At 35.3% G+C, this 18,273-nt stretch overlaps 1 protein-coding gene across 7 annotated transcripts in view; it reads right to left on the bottom strand.

Moving 5' to 3' along the window:
- The window catches only part of GRIK2 (glutamate ionotropic receptor kainate type subunit 2), a 402,122-nt gene that overhangs the window by 31,703 nt on the left and 352,146 nt on the right, over positions 1–18,273 (bottom strand). For 6 of the 7 annotated variants that reach the window (XM_057410866.1, XM_057410863.1, XM_057410865.1 and 3 more), the window contains one exon: positions 4,544–4,769. In XM_057410866.1, the coding sequence (XP_057266849.1) occupies positions 4,544–4,769 (226 nt within the window). Of the gene's footprint in view, positions 1–4,543; positions 4,770–10,799; positions 10,866–18,273 lie in introns of those variants that run through there. The other variant, XM_057410869.1, reaches the window with a different exon arrangement.

Raw genomic sequence — 18,273 nt, 5'->3', positions numbered from 1 at the left:
GCTGATTTTTACCTCACCATTATTAGATATTATCAGGAACATCAGTGCTATACAGTTAAACCTCCTTGTAATCTAATTCTGTAACTTTCCACAGCTCAACAATCACAGAGAAACAGCAGAGAAATGGCTATCTCTAATTTCGTATATGCACCAAATTTCTCAAACACCACTATTTTGTATTTCTTAAGAGTTAGAAGAAACATATGCAAATTTTTAGGTTTACTTACACCTATCATTTTTCATATTCAAAATGTCAGAGGCATTACTTTGCATGAATCTCCACACATGCAGAGTTAGTTTGGCATACACAGGATAGTCCTGAGTTGCCACGTAAGTATAGACCACCTGAAAGGTGCATGTTCAGTAGATCTGCTCATATGGAAAGGGTTTGACATACACACTTGTCAGCCATTTATGCCTCCAGGTTCAACATAGAACCAATTGGCAAAATCCAACAGAAAATCTGCCCAGCCAGAAGGAAAGGAGCCAGATGTCTTAACATGCTGAGGAGAAAACAGGAATTTGGAAAAGAAATAAGAACCTGAAGACACCCCAGAGAGATGAAGATTTGCTTTTTTTCCAAGAGATGATTTAGAATATTTCTTCTAATTGGAGAGTAAAAAGTAGCTTTGCAAATGATTCAGACCTTAATATAGAGTGTGTAGAAGCTAAACTTCTAACCTTTCGTGTGGGTCACTTCACTTTAACAAGGATGTTAATAAATACTCATTCTGGGAAATAGCATTTGTCACATTAATATTATGTGTTTTACAGTATATTGACCATAGGAAATTAATACTGTGTTTCTTTAGGGCCTAAAATGTATATTGCTGGATAGACCAGGTTTTCGTGGGAAAAAAGGTTACAATTTATGTTTGATAAGACCATAAACCTGTGGAATAAACATTTAGGAATTCCTTGCAATGGTAAATTTAACCCAACTGGGATTTATTCAAGAACAAACTCAATTTTAAACATTTTTATCATGCATAATGAAGAAATGGGGCATTTAAAACTACTGAAGGTGATAAGTAACACTCTAGAGTATCTATCCTTAAAACCCCAGAGTTTGCTCTCTCTCCTCCTCTTCAAATTCACCATCTCTAGCACACTTTTCAGTTCTGTGGATGTTATCTGTGGCACATTAAATAAATTTAACAGCAAAGATATCACACAGAATGCTGCCTTGCACCTATTCCAACTAGGTATTACAAAATACATCAGTGTATTTTGTTATTTTAAAGGTTATTTTGTTATTTTAAACCCTGATAATACTTCATGCCAAAAAGTATGTTTCCATTTTCCTTACTCTAGTCTACATTTTAGCAATCTAAACTTTGTTTAAATAATTAATGATTTTAGTAGGATTAAAGTAATCATATAAACAGATTTTGTTTCTTCAGTGTGTTTGGAACAAGTTGATACCTATACACTGCCTGACCTGCTGTTTCTTTCTTCTCATCTTGTGCATCTGTCTCTTAATATAGAAAGCTTTCACATTGTGAACAAAGAGCTTTTACTGCAGTACTCTAAGCTGGTGCTATATTTGGGTGGTTGCATTTTCTAAGTGATTATCCTATCATTAACCTACTCTGATAGCATGTTTTTCTGTTAGGAAATATTTTAGATCTTCTGCTTGCAGCTACTTAGACTCAAATTATGTTCTAACTAACCATTATTCTATTAGCCTTCAAAAGGAACAAAATACACTGCACCTACTTCCTTTGCTGCTATTCTCCAAATGTAACCGTATCCATCCTATCTTATTGAACATAACGCCTATAACAACTGTATTCTATAATTTTACGTGCAAATATTTCTGAAACTTTAAGCCACTATTCCAGGAGACAAATTGGATATTTCGGTAAATTTGGGGAGATGACATCTATATCTTTCAGATACTGTGCCTTCAATACAAATAGTTCTGTATTGCTCTTCAGAGAGATGTGCTGCTTCCCAAATAGGCACAAGCAGTAACATGTGCTTTGTCTGGGAAACCATTACACTTCCAAGCACTTGACAAGTTACTCTAAGGATTATTAGCTCTAAAGAAGTATTACTCAATTGCTTGTCTAAAAAATTCTTTCATAATCATTAAATAATGATGAAATCTACTTCTGTAGTTTTAATTGTGTCATAAATTCTTTTAAAGATTCCAAAATTATTTTTTCTTGCAGAAATAAGATTAGCGATAATGCATGAGTTTATTTTCTATTATCCACTTCTCTGTAAGATTTTGTAGCTTCAATAAAGCAATATATTTAACAGAAACTATTCTGACAGGCACTATGCTTCTTCACAAGGTTTTCTTTCAAATGCATGTCTGAACTATGCATTATTTTAGTGGAGGTTACCCCTCTCTTTCCTCTAAGACTGTGCAGTTAATAGACAGGATGCAAAACTTTTATAGATGTTATTTCTCTGGATAGCATTTTATAGATACTGATCAAAGCCAGGATTAATCTCTTATTCTTAGCTGTTCTGGGAAAGCTCCTGATGCTGTTTTATTATACCTTCATTTCTTCTGTGAAAACCTTACATTACACCTTACTTTAGGTTCTCTTACATTTTCTTTTACAAAGTGTTCATCTTTTTTTCAGATCTTATTCCAACTTCTCTTGCTAAGTTTAACACTGTTTCAACTCATGTTTTACCTCCTTTTGTGATCTCTGATTCCTGCAGGTATGTCTTCTATTTATTTGTTTCACCTTGGTTCAAGACAATTGTCAGCTCACAGATCCCCTTGTACATTATTATTTCTCTTGACTCAGAAATCTTTTCATGACTTGAAAACTTTCAGATTAATAAAAGCTGAATAACAACTCTGAAAATATTATAAGTTAATGAAGAAATAGTGCATGTGTAATGCCTGTTCTAACTAAATAAGGTAGGGGACAAAGACCAAAAGATAGTTTACATACTTGTTTCCTTGCCACTTTACAACCAATACTTCTGTCTTTGAAGTCTTTTTCTGGCTTTATCATTGTTTTATATTTGTTTTCTCTGGTATTTATGATGCTTCTCTGATTCACAGAATACCAAAATAATTTGTAAAATAGCCTGGTCTCTCTGATTCCTATCACTTTGTCTCTTAGATTTCCAGGACATGCTTCAGATCCTTCAGAATTTTGCATGCAACTTATTCAAGGATTTTACACTGCCACTTCTATTTAATTTCCCCCATAATAAACCTAAACAGAAGGCGGGTTTCATCCTCAAAATAACAAAAGATTTATATGTCAGAAAATAAGAGATGACAAAAGGAGCAGGAGGATTGAAGTCCAGTCCTTTCTAGCACTTATAGGCCTATAGAGCATGTTCGGCAATATAAGAAGCCACAATAGAACAGGATAGAAATATTCATATACAGATTGAAATTAGATTCCTAACAACTAAGTGTTGAAAGACAGAATGAATTTTTGCAGGTGTCTATTTCATGGAGAATTACTGAAAAAATGAAAGTTATAAAGATGTTGGTAAAGTTGCAGTAAATATTTACAACATACAGGGAAAGCTATATTTGATAATACTAGATACCTCTTTATCCAAGAGATTCCATCAAAGTTGATTTCTTAATCTTCCATACCATGTGTTTGATTTAAAGTACTGGACACAATTTCCCCATACAATGATTTAGTGTCGATTATTAAAACAGACAAAATCAGTACCAAATGTAAGACCAATTTGAGAATAACATAAAATATATTCACATCAATAACAAAATGATAAATTCTTCTTAAAAATAGTGTTAAAATAAATATTTGTCTTGCAAAGAATTCAGCAGAATGGTCTTGCAATATTAAGTAAGATCATTGTGCATTACTGACAGAGTGTTTGTGTCACACCATTTTCTATTCCCATCTACTCTGAAATTTAAAGCCAGATTCTTAGCTCATGTCCTTAAAAAAAATAATCACTGTAGTCAATGGGAACTCAGCACTTCAGTGCTTGCTGAGTTCCATCTTGTGGATTCTACCAGCCAAACTAATGTCTGTAGTTGGCTTCTCATCTTTCAATTAAAGTTTTGTACAACACCTGACCTGGAAAATATTTACAGGATTGGAATTGCTCTGCAAAACTATATTCCACAAGGTTAATTCAATATTTCTGTGGATTTGTACATGATATATAATGGAATCTTTCCTTCTCTGTTAAGAATCTCAGTGATCATCCCTCTCACTAGAGAAACATTATCCCCATTTACAGGAATTGTACTACTAGCACCTCATACTCTAAAGAGGGAGAGCAACATTTTAAAAACTTTTTAATAAAATATGGTGAAAAGTACTTTGTGCTGTTGTTGAACATATGGAAGACACCACTCAAGAGAAACATTTACGAAAATGTCAATTTTTATGAAGTAATTATTTTTATAAGAACCATAAATATTGATAAAATACATAATACTTTCCCCAGGTGCAAAAAAAAGGACAAGAAAAAAACATTAGCAATGTAGAGAAAGCAACAATGTATTGAAGCTTTCAAGGCTACTGCAGCAACTAAGATTAATGAACAGAGCACAAACGGTTGGCATATCACCTACCCATGGGAGTTCCAACGCCATAACCTTTTGAGTCTATCAGGCCTCCAATCTGTGTTAGGTTACAGTTTCGCTGTGTGACAAACTCAATTGTTGTCGACTCCATTAAGAATGCATAATCAGAGGTAAGCACACGCTGGATGCCTTCTTCATTACTTTTGACAAGTACTGACTGCCTCCTGCTACTCATGAAGGCCCACATCTTGTCGTAAGTGGAGATTTTGGATTTCTGAAAGACAAATATTAGATGCAACATGAGTAAGAATAATATGCTTATGAGAGTGAAAGCAAATACTCAGTTTGGTCATTGCTCTCTTATTGTATTTTACTATGTCAGATTTCACTAAGGTTTTCTTTTAAGAGTACTTGTGCATTTAATATAATCTGTACCTCTCATTTTGTTTGTGTAAATCAAAGCATCTGGAGAGATGGTCAAGAAAATGTGCAATATCTGCTGTTTATCTGTTTTTTACTGTTGATAGGATTTTATGTAGGATGGAGACCTACGATTATTTGAAGTCAGTATAAAACTGTTAAGTATTTAATTGTAGCCATCAACAATGTTGGTTAGTGTTATAGGAGACTCTGTGGATTCTGGCACATTTGAAATCTTCACTCTTACTTCAATCACTCAGGTACTCCTGAGCAATTCTGAAAACCTACACACTGTGGCAACCTGAAGTAATTAAAGCATTTACAGATGGCAGTTTATAAAGAAAACTGCTGTGAGGGAGAGGGCAGCAGAGAGAGTATCACAGTCTGGTCACACTAATTCTAGCTTGCCATTCAGAAACTGGCTACTAAAAGTCCTAAAAATAAACGTGTGTTTTGTGCTTTAATATTCCCAGAATGCAAAGAACTGTTCTGATAGGAAGAGAGAGGCAGTGGTTTGGGACAAAAAAGACAACAGTTAAGCACAAAGTGATTCTGAGCATCTGCAAAGGAGTCGCTTCATTTTTTCACCTCAGCTTCTTTAAAAAAAGATATTACCTTCCCTTATCTTTCCAAAACACAGTGCTTAAGAGATCATAACCACTGGATAAACTGAAAGTATTAGAAGTCCTAAACATTCTATATTACATTTGCCCCTTTGTTTCATAATGATTCAAACTCAAGATATATCAGAAAATGTTTGGTAATGTTAAATCATGCCTAGTAAATGAAATGTAGAAATAAAGCATAAGAACTAGTGTAATCTAACTTTTTAAGGAGTCTTTAATTTTTTAATGCCAGCCTTAAACATAACTCTGCCATCAGCTCTGGTGGAGATGCTAAACAAAGATTGACACTACAAATCTTTCTGAAGTTCAGCTGATTGACAGCCATAAATTCTGCGCAGAGGAAAATTAGCAGTGTATGTGGAATAAAATGAACATTTTTTTTAGAAAAAAAGATGACTTTGTCCCCCCATTGTGATACAATCTAAGTTATTTCACTCTCTCTGGGAAGTTAGCAAATCAAGCATTTGAACTAACTCTAGTGTCAATGCTAACAGAATTGAAGACCTTTAGGACTCCACATGAACACATTGTTACTGTACTGAACATAGTCTGCAGCTGATGGTACAAGATTTTAGTAACAATGAAAGGGGAAATCATTCTTCTTCAGCATGTAGTGTGAATGCATAGAATAGAGAAGACCAAACAGATATGCTTTCTCCGCACAGGATTTGTTTTGTAAATCACGTAATTCTTGCTAACATTTAATACTGTACTGTAGCATAAGAGATTTTAAGCAATGGACATCAGCTCTGTAGAAATCTATACTGCTGTGCAATACAGAAAGGGTGAAAAATTAATGGTTTTCAATATTTGAAAAATTTTACCAATAACATACATTCAATTCTTTTGACATATAATCTACAACCCAATGAAAAAGAAAACATTTTAGCCATTATAAATAATGAGCAATATGAAAAAATTGGCAGAGAAAACAATTTTAGGAATTTGTTAGATATGGGAAATTCAGGTTGGATACAAGGAAGAAGCTCTTTACTGTGAGGGTGGTGAGGCCCTGGGACAGGTTGCCCAAAGAAGTGCTAAATGCTCCATCCCTGGCAGTGTTCAAGGCCAGGCTGGAGAGAGTCTTGGGTGACATGGTCTAGTGTGAGGCATCCCTGCCCACAGCAGGGGGTGGGGAGGGTGGAACTGGATGATCTTAAGGTCCTTTCCAACCCTAACCATTCTATGATTCCATGATTCTATTATTCTGTGATTCTATGTTAGATACACATTGCTGATAGATGTTGAGGAAAGAAAAAAAAAAAAGAAAAAGCCAAATGAACTATAATATAAAATAAAGAATGAACTACAATATAGTTCAGATTACATTCAAAAACAGAAACTGCATTTCTATATTTCTGTTGAAAAAGAAAATAAATTCCAGGTTGAAAACACGTTAGCAAGGGGAATGCTTGCTCTCTACTGAAGCATTAGGGCATGCAAAAATATACTATATCCTCAAAAGGACAGAGTGCTCATATTACAATGGCTGAATTAGCTAGTATGAAGCCACAGCTACTGCTGAAAAGGAGGGAAAAACGGTCAACAACAAAATCAGAGAAAGCACCTTCACAGGATATCTTGCTTACTGGAATTACTAAAACAACAACAAAAAAGTCTACATATGATTAGTAAGACTGTAGAAGACAACACAGAAACTCAAACATCAGTGTACATGGCTCACACCTGTGAAGCTAACAAGTGCATAGTGATGTCTTACTTTCCTCATATGGGCAGAATGATACAATATCTTTGCAGTGCTTTCTTCCATTAAAACTTACAAGTCAGAACTAAAATGAGGTGAAGGAAAACAGCCCATCTACTTGTGACCCTTGTATTCTACCATTTAGGAATTCTTACTAAAAAAAAAGTGTATAGTACACGTTCTGGGATTTATTTTACATGCAACAGAGGATTTTTTATCAAGAAAAAAAAAAACAAAAAAACAGCATTTGATCATTTGATTCAGGAAAATAGAACCACAAGTGGTTTTCCTCTGTGTTTGGCAAGCTATTCAGCAGACAAACGTGACTAAAATCAAGAAGCCAGAACAATCAAAGCATCAGAAGCCCATTTGACATTGAACTAAAGAGTCTGACACTTCAATATGTACATATTTTTTTTCTTTTGGCCAGGATTATGTCATTCATACAGATAGAAGCAGATGCTGCAATTTACATTATGTTTTCATCTTCTTTCACTGTGTGCAAATCAGTGTGGTTAATCAACTTACATAGCCCATCAATTAAGTGTATTATTTTATCTGTGTTATTTTACCATATTGTTTTATTTAACTGGTAATCAGTCTGCAAATCCAGCCTAAATTGAAATTTACCAGAAATTACATCTGTATAAGATTAACTTGTGGTGACATGATTTATCATGCTTGTGTTCCCGCAGTAATGCAGAAGACAGTGCAAAGAAGTAAGAAAACTTCCTATGCTTTTCCACATTTAAATTTGACTGGAATTAAAAAACCAAACAAACAACAACAACAAAAAAAAAAAAAACAAAAAAAAAAAAAAACAACCAACCCACAAAGAACACAAAAAAACTAAAAGGGAAAAGAAATGAAAAGGCTAAAGAAATGAAGAAACTTGTCTACGTGGTGCACAAAACAGAAGCTCTCACAATGACATTCAGAGGATACTGTCAGTGACATACTCAGCATTCATAAATTAAATATCATTGGAAAATAACTGTGCATGTCAGCGATCACAAAAGGAAGCATTGCAAAGGCTCTAAATTAGTATAATGATATGACTAAATTTGAGACTGGAAACTGAAAGAATCGTTGTTAGCAGTGTGTTGCAACTCTGTTGCAAAGAACTGGCTAGCAAAAACAAATATCTGGGTAGCACGGCTTTGGACCATAAGGTTAGAAAAACATCAGCATGTTGAATGAATGCCAGAATAAACAAGGATCAACGGACAGGGAAGCAGATCTCATGATACGAGACAAGAGTGGATAAATGCACAGTAAAAATGTGCCAGACAAATTCTTGACATTTTTCTACAAAGAAAAAACACACATCCATCAATGGAGATTTTTATTGCAGTGATAGCATTCAAATTCTTTCCTGGCTTATAAAAGCACTTGAGTGTCACGGCCCAGCTTTGCTTTCACTCATACAACAAGTTAAACTCACATGAGGGTGTAGTGACAAAGGTAATTTAAGGTAATTGATTAAATTCGGGAAAAAAAAAAACAAGTAAAACAAAAAGAAAAATCAGAAGCCCAGTTGTTATATAGTCTATGAAAGCATTCTTCACCACACAGGAATTAAACAATGACAATCGCTATGTTACATCCCCTTCCAGAGTCAAGACTCCCAATGTGATTTCATTATTTTCCATTTATGACACTCCCTACAACAGATATGTGTCTTCTGTTGTCCTGAGCAATGCGTTCTTAGTGGACAAAAGCCACTTTTCTTGAAGTTGCTAGATTTGTGGATTCTTCTAAGGCCAGAGGAATAATTATGTATATTTATTCTGACCTTCTGCAATACATAGACCATGAAATGTCATTTTGGAATTACTTCACCAAGTTCATCACTTATGTGTTTGAACAGACAAAAATAATGACATATGAAAAATGCATTCATAAAGGCCCATCTATATTAGCCTTGACAAGGTTCCAGGTCTCTCCCAACATCCTTGATGACAAGATGGTAGGATATGGACTGCACAAATGGAGCACTTACAAGTGGAGAAACGGCTGAGATGTTAAACTTTAAAGGTGGTAGTTAATAGCTCAAGGCCAGGCTGACATCTTGTCATGAGTGGAATGGCTCAGGGGTCAGTCCTTGACCTTCAAAATATTTTTAAACAGTTTGGAAAATGGTATTGAAGGCACCCTTACCGAGTCTGTGGAAGACACTAAACAGGGAGGAGAGGTAGATATATTGGAAGAAAGAGCTACCATGCAGAAAGAGGCTGTAAAATTACAATAACAGGAATTGCATAAGGTTTAACAAAGATAAATGCAAAGTCTGTCCAGGGGGAAAGTAATCCCAAACATCCATACTGGCTGGGAAAGAATGATCAGGAGTGTATCCTGGCTTAAAAGAAGTTATGGATCCAATAGGACAGCAAGTTGAGCATAAACAAGCAGCCCACACTTGCAGCAGGAAAACAAACTGCAGTCTGTATCAGTATGAATGTACATAGCAAACAGAACAAGGGATACGATTAATACACAATACTTGGCACTTGCCAAGCCGCACTAGGAACTTCATGTCCATTTTTGGTTCTCCAGTTTCAAGGGAGATGTTAAAATTGGAGAGTGTCCACCAAGGTGATCAGAGGGTTGGAGATTTTGTTCAACATCTTTGTCAGTGACATGGACAGTGGGATTGAGTGTGCCCTCAGCAAGTTTGCTGATGATACCAAGCTGTATGGTTCGGTTGATACCCTGGAGGGAAGGAATGCCATCTTGACACACTTGTGAGGTGGGTTGATGCCAACCTCATGAAATTTAAACATAACAAGTGCAAGGTCCTACACCTGGGTCGGAGCAATCCCAGGTACAGCTACAGGTTGGGCAGAGAAGAGATTCAGAGCAGCCCTGCGGAGAAGGACCTGGGGGTGCTGAGCCGACAGTGTGCTCTCGCAGCCCAGAAAGCTGACCATATCCTGGGCTGAGTCAAAAGAAGCGTGACCAGCAGGTTGAAGGAGGTGATCCTGCCCCTTTACTCTGCTCTTGTGAGACCTCACATGGAGTATTGTGTGTAGTTCTGGTGTCCTCAATGTAAAAAGGACATGGAACTGTTGGAGCAAGTCCAGAGGAGGGTCACGAGGATGATCACGGGACTGGAGCACCTCCTGTAAGAAGATAGGCTGAGAAAGTTGGGGCTGTTCAGCCTGGAGAAGAGAAGGCTGCGTGGAGACCTCATAGCAGCCTTCCAGTACCTGAAGGGGGGCTATAGGGATGCTGGGGATGGACTCTTCATTAGGGACTGTAGTGATAGGACAAGGGGTAACAGGTTCAATCTTAAACAAGGGATGCTTAGATTGGCTATAAGGAGGCAGTTCTTTCCTGTGAGGCCGGTGAGGCACTGGAATGGGCTGCCCAAGGAAGCTGTGAGCACTCCATCCCTGGAGGTGTTCAAGGCCAGGCTGGACAGAGCCTTGGGTTACATGGTTTAGTGTGAGGTGTCCCTGCCCATGGCAGGGGTGTTGGAACTAGATGATCTTAAGGTCCTTTCCAACCTGAACTATTCTGTGATTCTATGATCTTAACTTACCAAGACTGGTGGAAATGGTGTTGTTCAACCTAGAATGGAAGGCTTACACAGATTCTAATCACATTTTTCCATTATCTAAAGAGAAGGTTAGAGAGAAGTTGAGCGTACGAATTAGGATTCATGCTGACAGGATAAGAGGCAATGGCCTATGTTTCTGAAGGGAAATCCTGTGTTGTCATAAGAAAGAAGTTCTTCACTGTGTGAACAACTTAAGCATTGGAACAGGTAGCTCAGAGAGGTAATGGAATCAGCTCACTGGAAATATTTGAGAGAGCTTAACATGGCCCCAAATAAGCTAGTTTAAGACCCTGCTTTGAATTAGGAAACCAGATCTCCTCCGACAAGAGGAATTGGTCTCTAAAGGTTCCTTCCAACTTAAGTTTTCATTGATTTCTATGATTCTTAATCAGTATGGAGTTACATACAAAAAGTATTTCTGGAGACTCTTCAAATTTTATGTTAAGCAAGTTCAAGAAAGCGAACCAAAACATATACTTTCCTGTTTGGGGAAAACAAACGAACCACCAATCAACCAACCAAGCAACTAAAATACAGAAACCGCTATAAACTTATGTAGTTTATCAATTAAGCCAAAGGCAAGCCTACTATTAGCAAGGGAAATGTGTTTTCCTGTCTTTATCACCCTTCAGTCCTTTGATGCTCAAGTAGACTCATCCCGATTACTTCATACATGACCCCTTGAAAATCCTGAACACCATTATGGAAATACAAGCTTGACTGTCCATATAATAGGTTTAATTTATTCATCCCTTATTCTTTTCTGTCAGTAAATGCAACATTTTTTTTTTAATTTTATTTATTTTATTTATTTCTGATGTTCTTAATAATGGCAAAAGCACTAATTTATCTCAAGACTTTTTTCTAAACATAAGGTGGCTAGATGTCAAATTTAGGTGAAGCAAACATTATAGATGATCCTCTCATGGTTCATAGCTGTTCTAACACATTTGGGATACGTCCCTGGCATTTTAGGCCACAGATGATTAGTACCATTAATAGAGAGATAAAAAAATAAGTTAATTAATACATTTCAGATTTAGCCTAACGTAAAGTTTTAGGAATACTTCAATTGTCCTCAAGCTTTATAAAGACAGAAAAATTCAAAACTAAGGTTAACTGAAAGACTTTGAACATTTGCATAATTGAAAATAAATTGTAAACAAACATAAATAGCATGCTCCCTGTCCTGAACTGTCACCAACTGAAAACTTGGAAAGGCTGTTCAAGTATCTATCAACAACTGATGATGTGTTCATTCCATTGTGCATTTTTTGTACTTTCTATAATTTGCATCAGTGTATACTGACCCACCTCTGCCAGTTCTCAATATGAAGCAAAATTCTTTAAAATAGGTACTATTTTCTCTAAACCTCTCAATGTTTCTGAAGTGGACAATGGTGGTCCCTTATTGGGACTTCTGAGCTAAACAGCAATATATGCAAATAATGATCAATATCAGAATCCAATACAAGAATCAGAATGAATGATATCAGATCTTATTAATTTTTCAGCTTTACACAGTATCACTACCTGCCCTATTTCTGGATATTTTGTTCTAAATAAACCATTTAAATTTGTTACAATGACAAAACAATTTTAATTTCCCAGTTAGCCACAGCTAATTCTACACTGCAAAAGAAGTGCTGTTTTTTTCAGCCAGCAGAAGCAATATATTTACTGATTTTGACATAGCTGACCACATTATGTGTAAAACACAATTTGGTCTTAATTGCATATCTGCACCTGATGCCTCTATAATATAGTACAATACCGTAGGCATTCCAAAGTCTCCACAGTTTTGAGTCATTTTTAGAGGTGAGGGCATTGCTTTTATAGAGCAATTTGCTAATCACTAGTATCTAAAGTATACTGAAAATAACATGCATTTCTCCACCAGCAGTGAACAGTAGGCCAGACTTACATCAGCTTAACTGTCCTCTATCACTAACAGACAGACTGCGTTAAAACTTCTGATATCTTCAGATTTTCCGATCAGATTAGGAGCTAGCTATAAAAATAACATTTATAGTACTGTATTTTTTTAATTGTCTCCTAGAACTACGAGACAGTCTTTTTCTCAGTCATCAAAGAATGTGGAAAAGACACTTTCCTTTTCATTGGACTGGTCTCACTGGCTCTGGCCCTCCGACTTCAGGAAATTTCTTTGCTCTCCCTCTGCCCCTATTTTTTCTTAACTGCTGAGGCCTGAAAACCCTGAAGTGAACCAGCTGATTTAGATTTGGTTATGTCAGAATAAATACAATAAAACCAATGCATACAATGTTCTCTCCTCCATAATGGCTGTTTTCATGGTCCATAGAGCCCAAATGAAAAAAAGTAAGAAAGGTATTTCTGCCAAGAATAGAGCTACAAGGAATGAAAAATGTAGTGCTCAGAGAAAGACATTTTTATTTTTGCCAAGACTGCTTTTTGTTTTACAAAACAGATTTTTGAACAAACATTAAATATTTAAAATAAGTTATGGCTACAAAACCCCAGACCCTAATGCTGTTGAAATAAGTAAGTTTTCACTATCAGCTTTGAGCTGGAAATAAGTAAGGATATTATAGCTCAAAAACCACTAATGGATTTCAGAAAACTTCCTTGCCTTTTATACCCCAATGATTTATAATCTTCTACCAAATTATAACTAATGTCACAATAGTTCTTTCTGTAAAATGCTGTGGCAGATGATAACTTTTGTATTTCTCACACTTCTGTGGGTTTTTTCCTCTATAAGTAGGAATAAGGCACTAAGCAAATTTAATCTGTTTTTAAAGCAGATCCTATATTCTGCATGTTCTGTGAAGATAAATCCAAGTCTGTTCACTCTGCCTCTTCTCAGACACTAACTGCAGGACAATACCTCCACACTTCATTTGCACTCTATCTGGAAGCAAGCTCCTTTTCCAAAGACAGTGAATGCGTGGTTTTGGGAACTACACAGGAATTTCACAAATACTACTTTAAATATTTACCTTAATAGAGTGAGAATATGTCACAACACCATGATTTTAACAATTGTATTCTCACAGCATGGAAGGTGTTGGCATGGAAGATGTTTTTGCAGTGTTCAAAGCAAAATTAACATGCTCTATGCCCAGAATGTTCTGTTGCTGTTGTGATTAAAAAAAAAAATTCATCAGGCAGCATTAGAAATCAAACTAATAAAATTCAAGGACTCTTTGAATGAGGAGAAGGGATAGAAAGCCCACTAACTATTATTTGCTAATTTGTTGCCTCAAACATTTAGGAATAAATACTGTTTCATCATCTACTTAGACTTTAAAAACTTAACAGAACTTCCATTGTCACTTTTTTGGCACCTGTCAAGTAGCATCATTAGCATTACTTATTTCCTGTAATGATAGTCATCAAAATCAGCCTAGTGAAACAGACAGATTGGTGGCTTTTTTCCCCCCAATAAATTCTCCCATCAGTTCTGTTGCCAGACCTAACAAAACTCTGAACATCCAAAATAACAAATAATTTCAAGTATTTCTTTACTAAATAGCTCTTACATAAGATATTTGACAGCTATATATTAGCACAGGGCACCACTGAGGTGTTCTGCAGTGGGATTTGGTTTCAGCATTCAGTACTTTTTTATTATAGTAACTAAATTACTAAAAACACTGGACCATATGTGCTAGCTAAGAACAGCTGAGTCTCTCTGTGCTCTCGCCTGTTCTTGGTCACTGGAAAATTGGAGTTAATTCAGGCAAACAGGATTGATGCCATATGTGGTTCATTTCAAAGGTATAGAAGTGTGGTAGGATGCTGATCAGAACTGTTTCTCTGTCAGCAAATCTGTCAGTTCTTGGAAAAATTTTGGCCATTTGTACTTGAAACACTTGTACTCCAGTAAACAACATACTGGAAAACATAATAAGCAGCATAACATGACATTACATAATGGAGAGGTTGACAAAAGACTTAAATATCTGGGATGAAATGATATAGTAAAAGACAAACAAACTTTTCAAAATGGTTGCTGAAGATGAAGGGAAGAATATAACTGCTAAGTACTTGTCTTATTTTCCTCAAAAGCTGGAAGTCCTTCAAAGCCTGTTAAACGCTTGAGGTTAAAAAAAAAGAAAAAAACTGATTTTTGGCTTCAAAAAAATTTTGGTATGTCAGCAATTGCGGACACACTGAATTGCAATGAAAAACAGAATAAGAAAATGTGAAATTAAGTTTCCAAAACCGTTACATAATAATGTATTAGGAACAAAGTAGACAGAATGGCAGGGAAAAAAATAAGAGAAAGCAAAATTTCATCTCAATTTTGCTAGGCATGAAGACAGTAATAAAAATAAAAACTTAATCATGGAAAACTTTTATTTTGAAAAATTCTGATTTTTTTTACAGAGAATTCCTGAGCTGGCATAAAGATTTTCTGTGGTACTGAACAAGATCACACCATGAGATGACTTAACGATATTTTAAGGTTTCTAAATAAAAATTTCTATTAATTCACGCAGTAGAAGGCTTATTATTGACTAAGTTATTGATTTACATTTATGTATTTACAGCTAGACATAGTACAATTACACTTCATTATCTATGAATTTTGGGGGCTGCACAGAATTTTTTATCAAAAACAAAATGCTTCAAAAATGGCTTGAAATATTTCCTCTCTGACATATGTCATCTGAGTTCTGAAATACAATCAAGAGTATATATTTGACATTATATACTGACAGTATAGCATTTCCCGTCAGATTGTCAGTAAGTTGATCAGTTGGACATAAAAAAGTAATTCTCCTGTTTATCCAGAAAAAGAAAAAAAAAAAAAAAAAAAGGGGGAAACACAGTTTTTATGAAATTTGAACATCCATTCAGTTAAATTTAGCTAAATTTATATAAGTATATTTGTTAATCTGCTTATTGAAACAAGCCAACCTTTTATGAATGCTATCAAATGAAACTGCTGAGCAGTTTCAAACAGTAAGATCTAGAACTATCGTCTTTGACTTTATTTCCCATTTTGTTTTAGTTAACTATATGTGAAAAGTCAGAAAACTCCATTGTAAGGAATTTTATGGAAACTAATTTATAAACAAGTATTTTAGAAACAGTCAATGAATAATAACTAAATATATAATAAATTACTATAATAAAATTAATATCATTACCTGTGACTAACTTCATATTCTGCTGTTCATATGTGTTATGTAAGACTGAAAACAGTGGCAACAAAAGTAAAGTGAAAGCACAGAAAACTAATAGAATTTGTTATATTTTTATACCATGCCACTTACATTTCTGTAGTGTCCATGTGGTTTGACAAAAATAAACATTTACACTGATAGGGCTTGTTATTGTATTTTGGAACATTACTGATGCCATTGTCAATGTGTGATTGTGGTTTTATTGTTTCTGGTGACCCTTCAATACTTACAGATAGGATTGCAGAGCTCACTTATGAGTTTGAAAGCCATTGTGTTGGGAAAGGTGTTGCAACAACACTGCAAACCTGATTTCTTGATATAGTCCAAGAAGAAGAGCAGCCAAAGCAGTGACAATACAAGCAGATTCCAACATGATAAAGTACATGAAACTTTTGGGGGAAATAAGGGAATAGTTTCATCTCCTTTGGATATTGATCATCGCCTGAGGTTGCTAAAATATGGTGTCAATTAACATAATAGGTTTTTCTAATGAGGACTTGGGTCAGCTCTTGGACTGATAACGTCACTATCTCAATTTACAATAAACAGCTGCAGGTAAGTTACAAACATTAGCTGTCAGCAATAAATTTAATAAAGAAAAATTACCTGTTTTAAGGTTCACAGCTCCATAAACATCTTTTAACTTTAGTCATAAGACCCTAATCAACTGTTTTTGTTTCATCTTAGCAATAGCTGTATTCAGTATTTTGTACCAGCACTATGCATTTGATGTCATTTCTGAAATGGGGGTAAGTACTACAGTCTTACTATTTTGCGTTTATAGTCTTATATTCTGATTTAAGTTTATCTGACAAAGTTGCACTGAACCTTCCAGGAAGGTGCCTGTTACTGAAGATCTCTGGGAAGAGTAAATTCATGTTCATCATGACAGATGTGATAGTATCTGTCAATTAGCACTCTCCATTCAGGTTATGGCAGTATTTGCCGTAATTCTAGTTTGTTGGGCTTTTTTAATAGCAAACATTCTATAACTACCTTTATCTTAGGAAAATGGATAATAACCAGAGAATATTGTATCCATGCCACTTTTTTGCCTTTAAACTGTTATAATTAGTATCCATTTGATTTTTTTCATTTTCAGTAAAAAAACAAGAATAAAGAAAATCCTAGTAACCTGCTAATTTGCTCTTTTTAAGATTGCATAATCATGCAGCATGATTCTTCGGGGTTTGCCTGCTATTAACTATTATCTTAATGGGACTTGTATTTCACCCATTACTAGGCACAGAAAAAAAAGTTAAGCAAGTTATAAGTCTATCAGTAAGTTATAAGTCTATCTATAAGTTTAACCCTAGCCAGCGACTAAGACCCACACAGAGGTTTGCTCACTCCCCCTGGTTGGGATGGGGAAGAAATATGGAAGAGTAAAAGTGAGTAAACTTTTTTGGCTCAGATAGACAGTTTAGTAAGTGAAATAAAAGCCACACACACAAGCAAAGCAAAATAAGGAATTAATTTACCATGAATGAGCCTGTATGGGACCAAGTATTGACTCTCAGGGCATACTGTTTGTGTCTAATATCCAGCTGGACTTCAAGATGTTCATAACAACCCTTTGAGCCTGGCATTTAAACCAGTTTTAGGTCCTTCTTACTCTCCACTTATCTGGTCCATACTAGACTAGATAGATACTTTCCACCAAATATGTATAAGGGCAATCTCTTGTCCTTTCCTTGTGTTGATCTGTCCTCTAAAGCCTATAAAAGCATTTAAAATAGCCTATAGGAAAAGTCTCTTTGTACTACTTACAATGTTTTGGAAACAAAAATTGGACTTCTGCTACACTGAAGAGACATTGTGTTCACGTACCCATTCTGCCTACACCTTCAAGAATAAAAAGTCAACATTTATCTCCATTTATCTCCATCACTGTACTGTTTTCTTGTTAGGTATAATGACTTTGCTTGAGACTCTATTGCTTTTTATTTTAATTCCACCTTCTATACAGTTTACAGATGTTAGATTGCTAACGTTTTGAGAAGACAAAATAGTACCCCTGTTGCTCTCAATGCATGAGTAAAAGCTAGTATTTGACAATTTTTTTTTTTTTTCTGGTAGCAAAGTTACTAAAATTAGTCTTAGGAAGCTCATTTTCTTCGTTCAGGTTTTTGTAACTTTCCTTAGTTTTCTTTGAATTGGTTAGGAAAAAAAAAATCAAGTTTATCTATATATTCCAGTCCTGAATTCTTGTCTTAGAAAGCTTTATCAAGAATTCACTAATGCTTGACTACTGTGCCTTAGCAATCAGAATCTGATTAAAAAATTTC

Source organism: Pezoporus wallicus, unplaced genomic scaffold, assembly GCF_028554395.1.
Source record: "Pezoporus wallicus isolate ANWC-B61680 ecotype Strahan unplaced genomic scaffold, APGP_CSIRO_Pwel_v1 contig_747, whole genome shotgun sequence".
Classification (NCBI taxonomy): Eukaryota; Metazoa; Chordata; class Aves; order Psittaciformes; family Psittacidae; genus Pezoporus; species Pezoporus wallicus.
The sequence above is the reverse complement of the archived record's forward strand: the minus strand, read 5'-3'. Positions and strand labels throughout refer to the sequence as shown.